The sequence below is a fragment of the Cherax quadricarinatus genome, chromosome 10 (genome assembly GCF_038502225.1).
Source record: "Cherax quadricarinatus isolate ZL_2023a chromosome 10, ASM3850222v1, whole genome shotgun sequence".
Taxonomy (NCBI): domain Eukaryota; kingdom Metazoa; phylum Arthropoda; class Malacostraca; order Decapoda; family Parastacidae; genus Cherax; species Cherax quadricarinatus.
In genome coordinates this window covers 47755622-47774739 of record NC_091301.1, presented here as the reverse complement: position 1 = coordinate 47774739, position 19118 = coordinate 47755622, and the positions used below count along the sequence as shown (strand labels likewise).

The 19118-nt window shown below is 40.0% G+C and overlaps 1 protein-coding gene across 6 annotated transcripts in view; it reads right to left on the bottom strand.

Annotated features, from left to right (window-relative positions):
• Nucleotides 1-19118, bottom strand: part of LOC128688066 (vesicle-fusing ATPase 1-like) — a 273716-nt gene that overhangs the window by 128888 nt on the left and 125710 nt on the right. For 5 of the 6 annotated variants that reach the window (XM_053775780.2, XM_070083811.1, XM_053775783.2 and 2 more), the window contains exon 5: nt 17179-17315. The exons of the other annotated variant lie outside the window; for it this stretch is intronic. In XM_053775780.2, coding sequence (XP_053631755.2) covers nt 17179-17315 — 137 coding nt within the window. The remainder of the gene's footprint in view (nt 1-17178; nt 17316-19118) is intronic. 6 annotated transcript variants of the gene reach the window in all.

Here is a 19118-nt window from a genome sequence, read left to right as displayed (position 1 = left end):
AACATCTCAGGTCCTTAGCTATAGCTTCTGACCTAATTTTGTACTGGTTCCTGTGTATTGTCACAGTCACAGTTTTTCCTATGCTGAACATAGATTCAGTATTATGGGAGTTTTGTAACTTTTGTGGAGGATCTGCTGATGGTCCCTACTTAGTGTCGTTATATTATCTCCTTGTTCCTGATTCTGTGTCGCAGTCGCTTGATATTGTATTGCTATTGGGCTTAGCATTCTTTGTTGTTCAAGCAGACTGTTCGGGTTGCCAGTTGGTCAAGAAGTTAGTTTATTTGAGGACTTTGTCAGTCACTTGTTTAAGTCTTATTCGAGTCTTGAGACATAGCTAACTACTTAAGAGCACTTACACGCATACACACACTTGTACATATTTGTAATATCTTATTAAATGTTAATGTACCTGACGGTACTTAAGAATTATAAATGTGATATGTGCTTTCAGCACAATAATATTGAACTCGAGAGATTGATTTTATTTTGATTGCTGTGATTTAATTTACTTTGATAATATACCTCTAGACAACTTATAGACTTAATAAATTTATTAAATTTTAATTTCTCTAGTTAGTAGCCTACCAGTTGTAATCCTGAAGCACTATTGAATAATACTGAATTCTAATGGATAATTGGACAAGGATACTGACTACTTGTTACGAAAACCCAGTAACAGGCTGGATGCTAGAAGGGCAGTCCTTTCTAGTATTCACTGGAGATCTCTAAGCTTTTAGAATCGCGTTTTTTGTAACAGTGTATATTAAAATTAATATTTCATGTGGTAAAAACTATTTTCTTTTCATACTTTGGGGTGTCCTACACGGATTAATTTGATTTCCATTATTTCTTATGGGGAAAATTAACTTGACTAATGATAATTTTGACTAACGATGAGCTCTCAGGAATGGATTAATAGCGAGGGTCCACTGTTTATACTGAGCAAGAGGAAACACTTTGGTATAAAACTGTTTGTACTCTGTGACTGTGACAGTGGCCTGGTATTGGATATTGTTGTATACACGGGAAGTAAAACATTGGATGATACCAAGATGTTATTGGGTATCTCAGGTGACGTAGTGAGAAGCATGATGGTACGTTATCTTGGTAAGGGGCATACATTATATACTGATAACTGGTGCACAAGTCCTTTACTCAGTGATTTCTTGCGAGTGAACATGACAGATGTGTGTGGCACAGTGTGTTCTAATCGTAAACATATGCCCAGGTTCAACGCAGGAACTCGTGGTGATGAGGTGCAGGTATTTACTGCCAATGACATCATGGCATTACGGTGGCATGACAAACGAGATGTCACATTGTTGACAACCATTCACCGTAACGAAATGCAAGACAGTGCCAAAATTGATAGAGTGACTAAGGAACATATTAAAAAACCAGTGACAGTGATTGATTATACACAAAACATGCACTTGGTTGACAACTGTGACATGCAGATTGGCTTTGTTGATTGTGTTCATAAGAGTTACAAGTGGTACATGAAGCTTTTCTTCCATCTCATGGACATTTCAATGCTCAATGCATATAATATGTACCAAGTGAAGACTGGCAACAGACCACCATATGGTGAATTTTGTTTGTCTGCCTGTTTTGTATAGCAGGTAACAATACCTGCTATACAAAACCATCCTTGAACTCCTCAGGAAATACCCAAGCGTTTGAGGAGGGAAGGTGATCATTTCATAATACACCTTCCTTCAACTAAGAAGAAATTTGCTCAGAAGAGATGTGTTGTCTTTGCACAAACAAAACAAAGGCAACAAAGATGCAAAGACACTAGGTTTATGTGTGAGGAATGTAAGGTACCTCTGTGCATGGTGCCTTGTTTCAAGGACTTCCACAAGCTCCAGCAGTTCTAAAAACATGTCCGGTGATTGTATACACGTAAATATATAATAGAACATTAGTATTATACAAGATTGGTGTCTCATAAACATGCTAGATAACAGGGATATCTTGCTACTCCTACTTACAGTTTGGTCACACTTCACAGACACGCACGTGCATATATATATATACATACATCTAGGTTTTTTCTCCTTTTTCTAAATAGCTCTTCTTCTTCTTTATTTCTTCTATTGTCCATGGGGAAGTAGAAAAGAATCTTTCCTCCGTAAGCCATGCGTGTCATATGAGGCGACTAAAATGCTGGGAGCAATGGGCTAGTAACCCCTTCTTCTCTAAACATTTACTAAAAAAGAGAAGAAAAACTTTATAAAACTGGGATGCTTGAATGTGCATGGATGTAATGCAGATGACAAGAAACAGATGATTGTTGATGTTATGAATGAAAAGAAGTTGGATGTCCTGGCCCTAAGCGAAACAAAGCTGAAGGGGGAAGGGGAGTCTCGGTGGGGAGAAATAAATGGGATTAAATCTGGAGTATCTGAGAGAGTTAGAGCTAAGGAAGGGGTAGCAATAATGCTGAAGGATCAGTTATGGAAGGAGAAAAGAGAATATGAATGTGTAGATTCAAGGATTATGTGGATTAAAGTAAAGGTTGGATGTGAAAAGTGGGCCATAATAAGTGTGTATGCACCTGGAGAAGAGAGGAATGTAGAGGAGAGAGAGAGAGATTTTGGGAGATGTTAAGTGAATGTATAGGAACCTTTGAACCAAGTGAGAGAGTAATTGTGGTAGGGGACCTGAATGCTAAAGTAGGAGAAACTTTTAGAGAGGGTATGGTAGGTAAGTTTGGGGTGCCAGGTGTAAATGATAATGGGAGCCCTTTGATTGAACTTTGTATAGAAAGGGGTTTAGTTACAGGTAATACATATTTTAAGAAAAAGAGGATAACTAAGTATGCAAGATATGATGTAGGGCAAAATGACAGTAGTTTGTTGGATTATGTATTGGTAGATAAAAGACTGTTGAGTAGACTTCAGGATGTACATGTTTATAGAGGGGCCACAGATATATCAGATCACTTTTTAGTTGTAGCTACACTGAGAGTAAAAGGTACATGGGATACAAGGAGAATAGAAGCATCAGGTAAGAGAGAGGTGAAGGTTTATAAACTAAAAGAGGAGGCAGTTAGGGTAAGATATAAACAACTATTGGAGGATAGATGGGCTAACGAGAGCATAGGCAATATGGTCGATAAGGTATGGGGTAGGTTTAAAAATGTAGTGTTAGAGTGTTCAGCAGAAGTTTGTGGTTACAGGAAAGTGGGTGCGAGAGGGAAGAGGAGCGATTGGTGGAATGATGATGTAAAGAGAGAAGTAAGGGAGAAAAAGTTAGCATATGAGAAGTTTTTACAAAGTAGAAGTGATGCAAGGAGGGAAGAGTATACAGAGAAAAAGAGAGAAGTTAAGAGAGTGGTGAAGCAATGTAAAAAGAGAGCAAATGAGAGAGTGGGTGAGATGTTATCAACAAATTTTGTTGAAAATAAGAAAAAGTTTTGGAGTGAGATTAACAAGTTAAGGAAGCCTAGAGAACAAATGGATTTGTCAGTTAAAAATAGGAGAGGAGAGTTATTAAATGGAGAGTTAGAGGTATTGGGAAGATGGAGGGAATATTTTGAGGAATTGTTGAATGTTGGTGAAGATAGGGAAGCTGCGATTTCGTGTATAGGGCAAGGAGGAATAACATCTTGTAGGAGTGAGGAAGAGCCAGTTGTGAGTGTGGGGGAAGTTCGTGAGGCAGTAGGTAAAATGAAAGGGGGTAAGGCAGCTGGGATTGATGGGATAAAAATAGAAATGTTAAAAGCAGGTGGGGATATAGTTTTGGAGTGGTTGGTGCTATTATTTAATAAATGTATGGAAGAGGGTAAGGTACCTAGGGATTGGCAGAGAGCATGCATAGTTCCTTTGTATAAAGGCAAAGGGAACAAAAGAGAGTGCAAAAATTATAGGGGGATAAGTCTGTTGAGTCCTAGGTAGTAGGTTGGTAGACAGCAACTGCCCACGGAGGTACTACCGTCCTGCCAAGTGAGTGTAAAACAAAAGTCTGTAATTGTTTTACATGATGGTAGGATTGCTGGTGTCCTTTTTTCTGTCTCATGAACATGCAAGATTTCAGGTACGTCTTCCTACTACTACTTACACTTAGGTCACACTACACATACATGTACAAGTATATATATACATACCCCTCTGGGTTTTCTTCTATTTTCTTTCTAGTTGTTGTTCTTGTTTATTTCCTTTTATCTCCATGGGAAGGGGAACAGAATTCTTCCTCCGTAAGCCATGCATGTTGTAAGAGGCGACTAAAATGCCGGGAGCAAGGGGCTAGTAACCCCTTCTCCTGTATAAATTACTAAATTTGAAAGGAGAAACTTTCTTTTTTCCTTTTGGGCCACCCTGCCTCGGTGGGATACGGCCGGTGTGTTGAAAGAAGAAAGAAGTCTGTTGAGTAAACCAGAGTTATTACTGAAAGAATTAAGAGTAAGACGGAGAATAGGATAGCAGATGATCAAGGAGGCTTTAGGAAAGGTAGGGGGTGTGTGGACCAGGTGTTTACAGTGAAACATATAAGTGAACAGTATCTAGATAAGGCTAAAGAGGTTTTTGTGGCATTTCTGGACTTGGAAAAGACGTATGACAGGGTGGATAGGGGGGCAATGTGGCAGATGTTGTAGATGTATGGTATAGGAGGTAGGTTACTGAAAGCAGTGAAGAGTTTTTACGAGGATAGTGAGGCTCAAGTTAGAGTATGTAGGAAAGAAGGAAATTATTTCCCAGTAAAAGTAGGCCTTAGACAAGGATGTGTGATGTCACCGTGGTTGTTCAATATATTTATAGATGGGGTTATTACTGAGTAGTAGGTTGGTAGACAGCAACCACCCAGGGAAGTACTACCGTCCTGCCAGATGACTGTGAAACAAAAACCTGTAACTGTTTTGCATGATGGTAGGATTGCTGGTTTCTTTTTCTGTCTCATAAACACGCTAGATAACAGGGATATCTTGCTACTCCTACTTACACTTTGGTCACACTTCACAGACACGCACATGCATATATATATATACATACATCTAGGTTTTTCTCCTTTTTCTAAATAGCTCTTGTTCTTTTTTATTTCTTCTATTGTCCATGGGGAAATGGAAAAGAATCTTTCCTCCGTAAGCCATGCGTGTCGTATGAGGCGACTAAAATGCCGGGAGCAATGGGCTAGTAACCCCTTCTCCTGTATACATTTTCTAAAAAAGAGAAGAAGAAAAACTTTATAAAACTGGGGTGCTTAAATGTGCGTGGATGTAGTGCGGATGACAAGAAACAGATGATTGCTGATGTTATGAATGAAAAGAAGTTGGATGTCCTGGCCCTAAGCGAAACAAAGCTGAAGGGGGTAGGAGAGTTTCAGTGGGGGGAAATAAATGGGATTAAATCTGGAGTATCTGAGAGAGTTAGAGCAAAGGAAGGGGTAGCAGTAATGTTAAATGATCAGTTATGGAAGGAGAAAAGAGAATATGAATGTGTAAATTCAAGAATTATGTGGATTAAAGTAAAGGTTGGATGCGAGAAGTGGGTCATAATAAGCGTGTATGCACCGGGAGAAGAGAGGAATGCAGAGGAGAGAGAGAGATTTTGGGAGATGTTAAGTGAATGTATAGGAGCCTTTGAACCAAGTGAGAGAGTAATTGTGGTAGGGGACCTGAATGCTAAAGTAGGAGAAACTTTTAGAGAGGGTGTGGTAGGTAAGTTTGGGGTGCCAGGTGTAAATGATAATGGGAGCCCATTGATTGAACTTTGTATAGAAAGGGGTTTAGTTATAGGTAATACATATTTTAAGAAAAAGAGGATAAATAAGTATACAAGATATGATGTAGGGCGAAATGATAGTAGTTTGTTGGATTATGTATTGGTAGATAAAAGACTGTTGAGTAGACTTCAGGATGTACATGTTTATAGAGGGGCTACAGATATATCAGATCACTTTCTAGTTGTAGCTACACTGAGAGTAAAAGGTAGATGGGATACAAGGAGAATAGAAGCATCAGGGAAGAGAGAAGTGAAGGTTTATAAACTAAAAGAGGAGGCAGTTAGGGTAAGATATAAACAGCTATTGGAGGATAGATGGGCTAATGAGAGCATAGGCAATGGGGTCGAAGAGGTATGGGGTAGGTTTAAAAATGTAGTGTTAGAGTGTTCAGCAGAAGTTTGTGGTTACAGGAAAGTGGGTGCAGGAGGGAAGAGGAGCGATTGGTGGAATGATGATGTAAAGAGAGTAGTAAGGGAGAAAAAGTTAGCATATGAGAAGTTTTTACAAAGTAGAAGTGATGTAAGGAGGGAAGAGTATATGGAGAAAAAGAGAGAGGTTAAGAGAGTGGTGAAGCAATGTAAAAAGAAAGCAAATGAGAGAGTGGGTGAGATGTTATCAACAAATTTTGTTGAAAATAAGAAAAAGTTTTGGAGTGAGATTAACAAGTTAAGAAAGCCTAGAGAACAAATGGATTTGTCAGTTAAAAATAGGAGAGGAGAGTTATTAAATGGAGAGTTAGAGGTATTGGGAAGATGGAGGGAATATTTTGAGGAATTGTTAAATGTTGATGAAGATAGGGAAGCTGTGATTTCGTGTATAGGGCAAGGAGGAATAACATCTTGTAGGAGTGAGGAAGAGCCAGTTGTGAGTGTGGGGGAAGTTCGTGAGGCAGTAGGTAAAATGAAAGGGGGTAAGGCAGCCGGGATTGATGGGATAAAGATAGAAATGTTAAAAGCAGGTGGGGATATAGTTTTGGAGTGGTTGGTGCAATTATTTAATAAATGTATGGAAGAGGGTAAGGTACCTAGGGATTGGCAGAGAGCATGCATAGTTCCTTTGTATAAAGGCAAAGGGGATAAAAGAGAGTGCAAAAATTATAGGGGGATAAGTCTGTTGAGTGTACCTGGTAAAGTGTATGGTAGAGTTATAATTGAAAGAATTAAGAGTAAGACGGAGAATAGGATAGCAGATGAACAAGGAGGCTTTAGGAAAGGTAGGGGGTGTGTGGACCAGGTGTTTACAGTGAAACATATAAGTGAACAGTATTTAGATAAGGCTAAAGAGGTCTTTGTGGCATTTATGGATTTGGAAAAGGCGTATGACAGGGTGGATAGGGGGGCAATGTGGCAGATGTTGCAAGTGTATGGTGTAGGAGGTAGGTTACTGAAAGCAGTGAAGAGTTTTTACGAGGATAGTGAGGCTCAAGTTAGAGTATGTAGGAAAGAGGGAAATTTTTTCCCAGTAAAAGTAGGCCTTAGACAAGGATGTGTGATGTCACCGTGGTTGTTTAATATATTTATAGATGGGGTTGTAAGAGAAGTAAATGCGAGGGTCTTGGCAAGAGGCGTGGAGTTAAAAGGTAAAGAATCACACACAAAGTGGGAGTTGTCACAGCTGCTCTTTGCTGATGACACTGTGCTCTTGGGAGATTCTGAAGAGAAGTTGCAGAGATTGGTGGATGAATTTGGTAGGGTGTGCAAAAGAAGAAAATTAAAGGTGAATACAGGAAAGAGTAAGGTTATGAGGATAACAAAAAGATTAGGTGATGAAAGATTGAATATCAGATTGGAGGGAGAGAGTATGGAGGAGGTGAACGTATTCAGATATTTGGGAGTGGACGTGTCAGCGGATGGGTCTATGAAAGATGAGGTGAATCATAGAATTGATGAGGGAAAAAGAGTGAGTGGTGCACTTAGGAGTCTGTGGAGACAAAGAACTTTGTCCTTGGAGGCAAAGAGGGGAATGTATGAGAGTATAGTTTTACCAACGCTCTTATATGGGTGTGAAGCGTGGGTGATGAATGTTGCAGCGAGGAGAAGGCTGGAGGCAGTGGAGATGTCATGTCTGAGGGCAATGTGTGGTGTGAATATAATGCAGAGAATTCGCAGTTTGGAAGTTAGGAGGAGGTGCGGGATTACCAAAACTGTTGTCCAGAGGGCTGAGGAAGGGTTGTTGAGGTGGTTCGGACATGTAGAGAGAATGGAGCGAAACAGAATGACTTCAAGAGTGTATCAGTCTGTAGTGGAAGGAAGGCGGGGTAGGGGTCGGCCTAGGAAAGGTTGGAGGGAAGGGGTAAAGGAGGTTTTGTGTGCGAGGGGCTTGGACTTCCAGCAGGCATGCATGAGCGTGTTTGATAGGAGTGAATGGAGACAAATGGTTTTTAATACTTGACGTGCTGTTGGAGTGTGAGCAAAGTAACATTTATGAAGGGATTCAGGGAAACCGGCAGGCCGGACTTGAGTCCTGGAGATGGGAAGTACAGTGCCTGCACTCTGAAGGAGGGGTGTTAATGTTGCAGTTTAAAAACTGTAGTGTAAAGCACCCTTCTGGCAAGACAGTGATGGAGTGAATGATGGTGAAAGTTTTTCTTTTTCGGGCCACCCTGCCTTGGTGGGAATCGGCCAGTGTGATAATAAAAAAAAATAAAAAAAAAAATGGGGTTGTAAGAGAAGTAAATGCAAGGGTCTTGGCAGGAGATGTGGAGTTAAAAGATAAAGAATCACACATAAAGTGGGAGTTGTCACAGTTGCTCTTTGCTGATGACACTGTGCTCTTGGGAGATTCTGAAGAGAAGTTGCAGAGGTTGGTGGATGAATTTGGTAGGGTATGCAAAATAAGAAAATTAAAAGTGAATACAGGAAAGAGTAAGGTTATGAGGATAACAAAAAGGTTAGGTGATGAAAGACTGGATATCAGATTGGAGGGAGAGAGTATGGAGGAGGTGAATGTATTCAGATATTTGGGAGTGGACGTGTCAGCGGATGGGTCTATGAAAGATGAGGTGAATCATAGAATTGATGAGGGAAAGGGGTGAGAGGTGCACTTAGGAGTCTGTGGAGACGAAGAACTTGGTCCTTGGAAGCAAAGAGGGGAATGTTTGGGAGTATAGTTTTACCACGGCTCCTGTATGGGTGTGAAGCATGGGTGATGAATGTTGCAGCGAGGAGAAGGCTGGAGGCAGTGGAGATGTCATGTCTGAGGGCAATGTGTGGCATGAATATAATGCAGAGAATTCGTAGTTTGGAAGTTAGGAGGAGGTGCGGGATTGCCAAAACTGTTGTCCAGAGGGCTGAGGAAGGGTTGCTGAGGTGGTTCAGACATATAGAGAGAAATGAGCGAAACAGAATGACTTCAAGAGTGTATCAGTCTGTAGTGGAAGGAAGGCGGGGTAGAGGTCGGCCTAGGAAAGGTTGGAGGGAGGGGGTAAAGGAGGTTTTGTGTGCGAGGGGCTTGGACTTCCAGCGGGCATGCGTGAGCGTGTTTGATAGGAGTGAATGGAGACAAATGGTTTTTAATACTTGATGTGCTGTTGGAGTGTGAGCAAAGTAACATTTATGAAGGGGTTCAGGGAAACCGGCAGGCCGGACTTGAGTCCTGGAGATGGGAAGTACAGTGCCTGCACTCTGAAGGAGGGGTGTTAATGTTGCAGTTTAAAAACTGTAGTGTAAAGCACCCTTCTGGCAAGACAGTGATGGAGTGAATGATGGTGAAAGTTTTTCTTTTTTGGGCCACCCTGCCTTGGTAGGAGTCGGCCAGTGTGTTAATAATAATAATAAATTGTGCATGTTTATTGTAATAAACAAAAGTGGTAAACAATATTATAATAATAACTTTAGTGCAGTTATTGTGTTCAATACAGTGAGTGTATATATATACATTATGTACAGTATTGATCTCACAGGTCACAAATGTTACTAGAAAAGGGAAAAAATTAGAAAAGAAAAGAAAAAAGTATAAAAAACGTAAAATAAAGAAATGAGAGTTTGTGGAAATCGCCGATGTTGCCGCCACCCGGTCATTTTGGGTCAACTTCTTGCCTCTGTATCTCGGTAAGTACTGATCAGAATTTTTTTTTGGTTTTATTACCTTCACAAAAATATACTCTTTAATTCTGCAAGAAAAAAATAATGTTTTTTTTTTTTCAAAATTTCTTGGAGACTGGAGCACCCCTTCCGATTTTACCTTTGGACCCTGAAAGGGTTAAGCAAATTTAAACTTTTGAATAAGGTAGGTAGGTGTGTGTTTGTTTCCTGAAGTTTGAATGAGTAATTATTCTGAGAACTGAGTTGATTATTACTGAGTAACAACTGGTTGAAGGTGACTATCTGTTCTTAATCCTGAGGTGGCACAGATACCACAGGTGACGTACACATAGATTAACCCTTTCAGGGTCGGCAGGCCCTCTCCTAAACTTTTTCTCAGGGTTGGAAATTTTTCAAAAAAAAAAAATTATTTTTTCTAATGAAATGATAGAGAATCCTTTTCCGATCATAATGACACCAAAAGTATGAAATTTGATGGAAAACTTACGGAATTATGCTCTCGCGAAGTTAGCGGTCAATTCCAATGTACCACTCGACAAAAATCATATCTATTTTGCTAGAACTCCATTCTTTCTATCGAATGAGCACAAGAAATCACCCATTTACCGATTTCAACTGACCAATAACGTGGTCAGAAATTGGCAATTTTGCCAATTTCACACAAATTTCAAAAGATGTCAATTTCCAAATAGGGTCCAGAATAAACAAGACAGACATTTCTGGCACTCCAATAACATTTCCTCTGTTGATTACTCATGTCCCCAGGCCTCTGCTACATTTCTTTTGCTTTCCACTTTGAATTTTTATTCTCATAAAGAATAAAAGATTTGTGTTATGCAGGCTACTGCATTCATGTAGAAATGGTGTAGAAATGGTATAAATAATATCAGCGCACTTGTGAAAGAATATTAGACTCACCAGGTGTCATGTATTGGACGTGTGGCATGATTTGTTTACCTTTGAACTTTGGCAAAAATCGAACATTTCTGCTACTTTGAGCTGAATTTCAGTGTACTTTTCATTGTGAAACCAATCAAAATCATCACAATTTCCATAATATGTCTTCCATTCCATAAAATGAGATCAGGAAAACTAGAATACAGTGGACCCTCGAACAACGATATTAATCCGCTCCTGAGAGCTCATCATTAGTCGAAATTATCGTTAGTCGAGTTAATTTTCCCCATAAGAAATAATGGAAATCAAATTAATCTGTTCCTGACACCCCAAAGTATTGAAAAAAAAAATTTTACCACATGAAATATTAATTTTAATACACACAAACTGAAGAAGACATGCACAGTTACATGACACTTACCTTTATTGAAGATCTGGTGATGATTGATGGGATGGGAGGAGGGGAGAGTATGGATGGTGTTAGTGTTTAGAAAGGGAATCCCCTTCCATTAGGACTTGAGGTGTCAAGTCCTTTTCCGGGGTTACTTCCCTTCTTTTTTTAATGCCACTAGGACCAGCTTGAGAGTCACTGGACCTCTGTCACACAACATATCTGTCCATAGAGCTCTGTACCTCCCGTTCCTTTATGATTTGTCTAAAATGGGCCGCACCATTGTCATTGTAATAGTCACCAGCACGGCTTGCAATAGCTGTGTTAGGGTGATTTTCATCCATAAAGGTTTGCAGTTCAACCCACTTTGCACACATTTCCTTAACCCTTTGAGGGTCAACAGGCCCTCTCCGAAACTTGTTCTCAGGGTCGGCCAAATTTCAAAAAAAAAATAAAATTATTTTTCTTATGAAAAGGTAGAGAATCTTTTCCCGATCATAATGGCACCAAAAGTATGAAATTTGATGGAAAACTTACGGAATTATGCTCTTGCGAAGTTAGTGGTCTCGACGGTGTTTATGCATCGGCGATTTTGCCCACTTTGAGCCCTATTTTCGGCCAATTCCAATGTACTAGTCGACAAAAATCATAACTATTTCGCTAGAACTCCATTTTTTCTATCGAATGAGTACAAGAAACCACCCATTTACCAATTTCTATTATCCAATAAAGTGGTCAGAATTTAGCAATTTTGCCAATTTCACAAAAAATTTCAAAAGATGCCAATTTCTGAATAGGGTCCAGAATAAACAAGAAAGACAATGCTGGCACTAAAATAACAAGTTCTCTGTTTGTTAGTCACATCCCCAGGCCCCTCTTATATTTCTTTGGCTTTCCACTTTGAATTTTTATTATTACAAAAGATAGAAGACTTACTGTTATGCAGACTGCTGCATTAGTGTAGAAATGGTATAAATAATATCAGCGTACTTGTGAAAGAATATTAGACTCACCAGTTGACGTGTATTGGACGCTTGGCATGATTTGTTTACTTTTCAACTTTGATAAAAATCGAACATTTCTGCTACTCTGAGCTCAATTTCAGGATACTTTTCTTTGTAAAACCAGTAAAAATCATCTTAATTTTTGTAATGTCTTCCATTCTATAAAATGAGACCAAGAAAAGTAGAATACAACAATAAATACCATACAAAAATACAGTGCAAAGTCCCTGTTCTATTCCAAAAACATGGTCAAAGTTTTTTTTTCTCATTACGCACTGTGTGCTGCAGGATTTTTTTTATACTGCGCACACTGACCACATAGACCCATTCTTTCATATGTAGACCTACCAGCTTTCTCTCACCAGATTTGAGGGCGCTAGAATTTAGGCGTGCTAGTATGTCAAAAACCCTGGGTCATAAGCCGTACTAGTACGGCCAAAACCCTGAAAGGGTTAATCTTTGAAGGAGGCACAATGGATTCCACAACTGGCATAGGCATCTCAGGGTTAGCCCCAAACCCTTCAAAATCTTTCTTAATTTCCATACTAATTCTCACCCTTTTTATCACAGGGATGGCACTAGAAGCTTTCTTGGGGTCCATGGTGACTTATTTTGCAGGTGCAATCACTAAAAACGCTGTGATAATATTTAATGTTTCAATTGTATGTTTGGATGCGACTGCGGTGCCTGGCTTGTAAGCACTGCACAGGCCACACGTGGACGCGTCTCGAACGGAACAAATTGCATTGGTCGAGTTTTTTAGCGCTAGGCAAGGCAAAATTTTAACAAAATTTAGCCTCGACTAGCGCTAAAAAACTCGACGAACGAGATTCGTTCCATTTGAGACACGTCCACTTGTGGCCTGACCGCGCCAGTGTTTACAAGCCAGCCAGCCAGCCACCGCGGTCCCATCCTAACATACAATCGGAACATTTCATATTATCACAGCGTTTTCAGTGATTGCACCTGCAAAATAAGTCACCATGGGCCCCAAGAAAGCTTCTAGTGCCAACCCTACAGCAAAAAGGGTGAGAATTACTATGGATATGAAGAAAGAGATCATTGCTAAGTATGAAAGTGGAGTGCGTGTCTCCGAGCTGGCCAGGTTGTACACAAAACCCCAATCAACCATTGCTACTATTGTGGCCAAGAAAACGGCAATCAAGGAAGCTGTTCTTGCCAAAGGTGCAACTGTGTTTTCGAAACTGAGATCGCAAGTGATAGAAGATATTGAGAGACTGTTATTGGTGTGGATAAACGAAAAACAGATAGCAGGAGATAGCATCTCTCAAGCGATCATATGTGAAAAGGCTAGGAAGCTGCATGACGATTTAATTAGAAAAATGCCTGCAACTAGTTGTGATGTGAGTGAATTTAAGGCCAGCAAAGGTTGGTTTGAGAGATTTAAGAATCGTAGTGGCATACATAGTGTGATAACCTTTTTTGATGAAAATCACCCTGACACAGTTATAAAGGAACGGGAGGTACAGGCCTCTATGGACAGATATGTTGTGCGACAGAGGTCCAGGGACTCTCAAGCTGGTCCTAGTGGCATTAAAAGAAGAAGGGAAGTAACCCCGGAAAAGGACTTGACACCTCAAGTCCTAATGGAAGGAGATTCCCCTTCTAAACACTAACACCATCCACACTCTTCCCTCCTCCCATCCCATCAATCATCACCAGATCTTCAATAAAGGTAAGTGTCATGTAACTGTGCATGTCTTCTTCAGTTTGTGTGTATAAAAATCAATATTTCATGTGGTAAAAAAAAAAATTTTCATACTTTTGGGTGTCAGGAACGGATTAATCTGACTTCCATTATTTCTTATGGGGAAAATTAATTCACATAACGATAATTTTGCATAACATTGAGCTCTCAGGAACAGATTAATAGTGTTATGCGAGGGCCCACTGTACAAAACAAATTCCGGCCACAAAATAGAGCGAAAAACCAACGTCAAAGACCTGGGAGTGATCGTGTCGGAGGATCTCACCTTCAAGGACCATAACATTATATCAATCACAGCTGCTAGAGAAAAATGACAGGATGGATAATGAGAACCTTCAAAATTAGGGATGCCAAGCCCATGATGACACTCTTCAGGTCACTTGTTCTATCTAGGCTGGAATACTATTGCTGCACACTAACAGCACCTTTCAAGGCAGGTGAAATTGCTGACCTAGAAAATGTACAGAGAACCTTCACAGCACGCATAGTGGAGATAAAACACCTCAATTATTGGGAGCGCTTAAAGCTCCTGAACCTGTACTCCCTGGAATGCAGGCGAGAGGGATACATGATTATATACACCTGGAAAATCCTAGAGGGACTAGTACCGAACTTGCACACGAAAATCGCTCACAACGAAAGCAAAAGACTTGGCAGACGAAGCAACATCCCTCCAATGAAAAGCAGGGGTGTCACTAGCACGTTAAGAGACAATACAATAAGTGTCAGGGGCCCCAAGACTGTTCAACTGCCTCCCAGCATACATAAGGGGAATTACCAATAGACCCATGGCAGTCTTCAAGCTGGCACTAGACAAGCACCTAAAGTCGGTACCTGACCAGCCAGGCTGTGGCTTGTACGTTGGATTGCGTGCATCCAGCAGTAACAGCCTGGTTGATCAGGCTCTGATCCACCAGGAGGCCTGGTCACAGACCGGGCCGCGGGGGCGTTGACCCCCGGAACTCTCTCCAGGTAAACTCCAGGTAAGGCCCACATGTGAGAGAATGGGTCTGTGTGGTCAGTGTGCACCATATAAAAAAAATTCTGGAGCACGCAGTGCATAATGAGAAAAAAAAACTCCAACCATTTTTTTAATTAAAATGCCGACTTTGTGGTCTATTTGTGTATAGTATTTATGGTTGTATTCTCGTTTTCTTGGTCTCATTTGATAGAATGGAAAATATATTATAGAAATAGAGGTGATTTTGATTGGTTTTACTATGAAAAGAACCTGGAAATGGAGCTCAGTAGGGGAAATGTTTGATTTTTGCAGATGTTCAAAAGTAAACAAATGATGTCATTGTCCAATAAATGTCGAAGTAGCCATTCTAATATGCAGTCATGAATGGGTTGACATTATTTGTACAATTATTACAGTATTTCAGTAGTCTGCATAACAGTAAATCTTTTATTTTTTGTTTGAATAAAAATTCAAAATAGAAAGCAAGAGTAATATCAGAGGGGCGTGGAGATGTGACTGATGAACAAGGAGAATGTTATTTTAGAGCCAGGAATGTCTGCATTGTTCATTCTGGACCTTATTTTGAAATTGTCATATTTTTTAATTTTCGTGAAATTGGCCAAATTGCAAATTTCTGGCCACGTTATTGGGTAGTTGAAATCGGTAAATGGGCAGTTTCTTGTACTCAGTCGATAGAAAAAATGGAGTTCTAAAGAAATAGCTATGAGTTTGGTCGACTGGAACAACTGAATTAGCTGAAAATAGGGCTCAAAGTGGGCGAAAGTGCAGATTTGTAAATATCACTGAGGTCGCTAACTTCACGAGAGCGTAATTCCGTCAGTTTTCCATCAAATTTCATTTTTTTTGGTGTCATTACAATGGGGAAAAGATTCTCTATCATTTCATAAGAAAACAAATTTTTTGTTTTTTTTTTAAATTTTGCGACACCAGGAGACACCTCAGGATTGGGGTTTGCAACAGTCAAGGAGTTAAAATACTGCATTTTAGATTGTAGTAACAAGTTGGAAATTGGCCTATAGTTAATAACTCTGATGGGTATCCACTTTTTAAAACACAATATTAAAGCAAATGCAGCTAAAGCCAGGTAAATGACCAGGATTCAAATCTAGCTAACTGGCTTCTCTGAATCCCCTCATAAAAGTTACCTTACAGGCACTCAAGAATAATAAAAACCCAAATAATTATTCTTTATAATTATTTTTAGGAGAGAACACTGTACTCTAGGCACCGTATGACCCTTAGGAGCATGGGGAGGCAATCAGGCTCAATCCAGTGGGAGATCATATCCAATTACTTGGATCAAGAGCTTCTCACTGACCTTACAGAACTTCCATTGAGGAGGTTTCAAGGCATAAGAGTTAGAAAATACACAGAGGTTATGTACTGCCCACACAGAATCAATAAAACACCTAAACTATTGTAAATGATTCAAAGCACATAGATTGTTCTCTCTGAAATAGAGAAGAGATACCTGATAAAATATACATAAAAGTTACTTAAGAGCCTTGTCCCTAATCTGCACACAGCTATAACAACTTACTGGAGTGAAAGATATAGGAGAAAGTGTGTAATAAACCCAATGAGGAGCTGAAGGAAGAGGAGGCATGGGAACAATTAGAGAACACTGTCAACATGTGGGGTACAAGATTCTTCAGCACATCACTGCCAAATGCTAGAAATACTAATGGAAATTAAGACAAGTTTTCAAGAAGCTGAATGTGCTCCTGCTACAACTCCTGGATCAGCCAGGCTGTGATGGCTATGTGGGCCTGCAGGCTGCTAGCACAAATACAATGGTGGTCAACTGGAAAGCCTAGTTTCAGGCTGGTTTGCAAGGAAAGACCCCTCAAAACTGGTCACAGGTAAGTATATAACAGATTAAGTAAAGGTTCTAGTTTCAATATTTGTGTGTCCTTGTGGTCAAGGGGTGAACATGTGGCAATAAGAGCAGGCTAACCCAGGTTGCAGGGTGTTGCAATAAGAGCAGGCTAACCCAGGTTGCAGGGTGTTGCAATAAGAGCAGGCTAACCCAGGTTGCAGGGTGTTGCAATAAGAGCAGGCTAACCCAGGTTGCAGGGTGTTGCAATAAGAGCAGGCTAACCCAGGTTGCAGGGTGTTGCAATAAGAGCAGGCTAACCCAGGTTGCAGGGTGTTGCAATAAGAGCAGGCTAACCCAGGTTGCAGGGTGTTGCAATAAGAGCAGGCTAACCCAGGTTGCAGGGTGTGGCAATAAGAGCAGGCTAACCCAGGTTGCAGGGTGTTGCAATAAGAGCAGGCTAACCCAGGTTGCAGGGTGTTGCAATAAGAGCAGGCTAACCCAGGTTGCAGGGTGTTGCTCACATCACACCATTTTTACACTTGTGTTACATTTATGAGTGTCAAACATAAACATTAATATTTCATACCTTTGCTTTGCCAGTAAGTACTAAGAAGGAGCCTTCACTTTTTTCAAAAATAACAGAAGAATTTGGCTGTAGAATTCCAAAGTTTATTTTATGAGGTGCTCTCTTCTTGTGTGATGCAAGTGCTTCTGGATCAGCAGCTGCAACAAGTAAATTATACTTTAAGATCTTGTGAAGAAGATAAAAGACACTGATAAAACCAAACCACAATATCACATTCAATACTGTGATCTACCACCTCAAATACCTTAGTGAAAATGTTAGTAAATTCATTAGACTGGAATGCCCCTTTGTATAAATGTGCTTAGATTCATTGATCAATTTATGTCACCCAACGTGAGTTCAAATAGCCTCAGCAATTGATTCCATTAATTTTCCCACAATGGAGGTTAGGCTAATTGGTCTATAATTCAAAGCTAATGACCTGTCTCCTGCTTTGTAGATAAGTATCATGTTTTCCATTTTCCACTTATTATGCCAGTTTGTAGTTATATGTTGATAAGACTAGCTAATGGTTTGCTAAGTTCCTCCTTACATTCATTTATAACCCTGAGAACAGTTCATCAGTGCCCAGTGATTTGTGGTTTAAATCCATGTGTCTGAGAACCATGTGAGACTATCTTCTCCCAAATGTTACTTCTATATACATACCTGAAAGAAACCTTTTGAGGTGATCTTCGATTATCTTGTGACTTTAATTCCATAATATTATATTGCTTCCTTAAGTGTTCCTTTCTCCTTTTGATTTACCTGTAAATGCCTCTCTTCTGGCCTATGAGATGTTTTAACTTATTATTTATCCATTTGCGGTCATTTTCTTTGATCAAATTTCCCTATTTGGAACATATGTTGCCTGGACAGCTTGAACTATGCTTTGAAAAATGTCATAGTGGCAACCATCCCCACCTACCTAACCCACAGGATAATCACTTGCCAGGTCATATCAGTTGACTCCCCTTATTTAATCCCACAGCCTCACAAAATCAGTAGACAATACCAATTTTTAAAGGGGTGGACCAGTCAGCCAGTGGAAAGCCTCAGAGTCAGATGACTACTATTCCAGCAGTGGGTCATCAGTATAAGACTAAGTCAGTCACAAACAATTGTCGCTTCCTGATGAATCTTACCTTACCTGGTACAAAAATCAGCTGCCCGTGACTAGGGACCTCTAACTAGATCATCTCCACCAAGACAGGGTGAGACCTGAAAGGAAGAAACTTTCACCATCATTCACTCATTCACCATCTTGCCAGAGTCACTGACATTACAGCTCAGAAGTCCCATCACACTTCAATATCCCCACCCTTCCTTTCAGAGTGCAGGTACTGTATGTCCCACCCTCCAGGACTCCTGTCTGGCTAACCAGTCTTCTTTGAATCTCTTCATATATGTATCTTTGTTCACACTCAACATCATGTCAAGTCATCAAAACTGCTTGCCATCATGTCATCTAACATGCTCACATTGGCTGCCTGTTGGATGTCCAAAACCCCTTGCATACAAAGCATCCTTTACTCTCTCCTCTCCAACTCTTCCTATGATAACCCATGCCCTCTCCATTAACAATTTATACAACCTCCAAAGCCAACCTATTTTTCTCCATCCTCTCTAAATGTGCAACCACCTCAGTAAATCTCTCCTCACCCTGTGATAAAATACTTTTAGAAATCATGCACCTCCTACTAATCTCAAAACTAAAAATTATCTGCATATTCAAACCACACTGATTATAGTTATTACGGAAATTCCATGATATACTGAAAATGAGTGATCTGATCCCTCCCAAGCTCATCCTAACCTCAAAATTATTAATTAGTGATTCCTTGTTGGCAAGAACAAAGTCAAGCAAGTTATTTCCCTTTAACCCTTGACTGTCACAGAGGTCTCTTTCGAAACTGTCATTCTATGTCGATAAATTTTTTAAAAAATAAATGGCTTTTCAT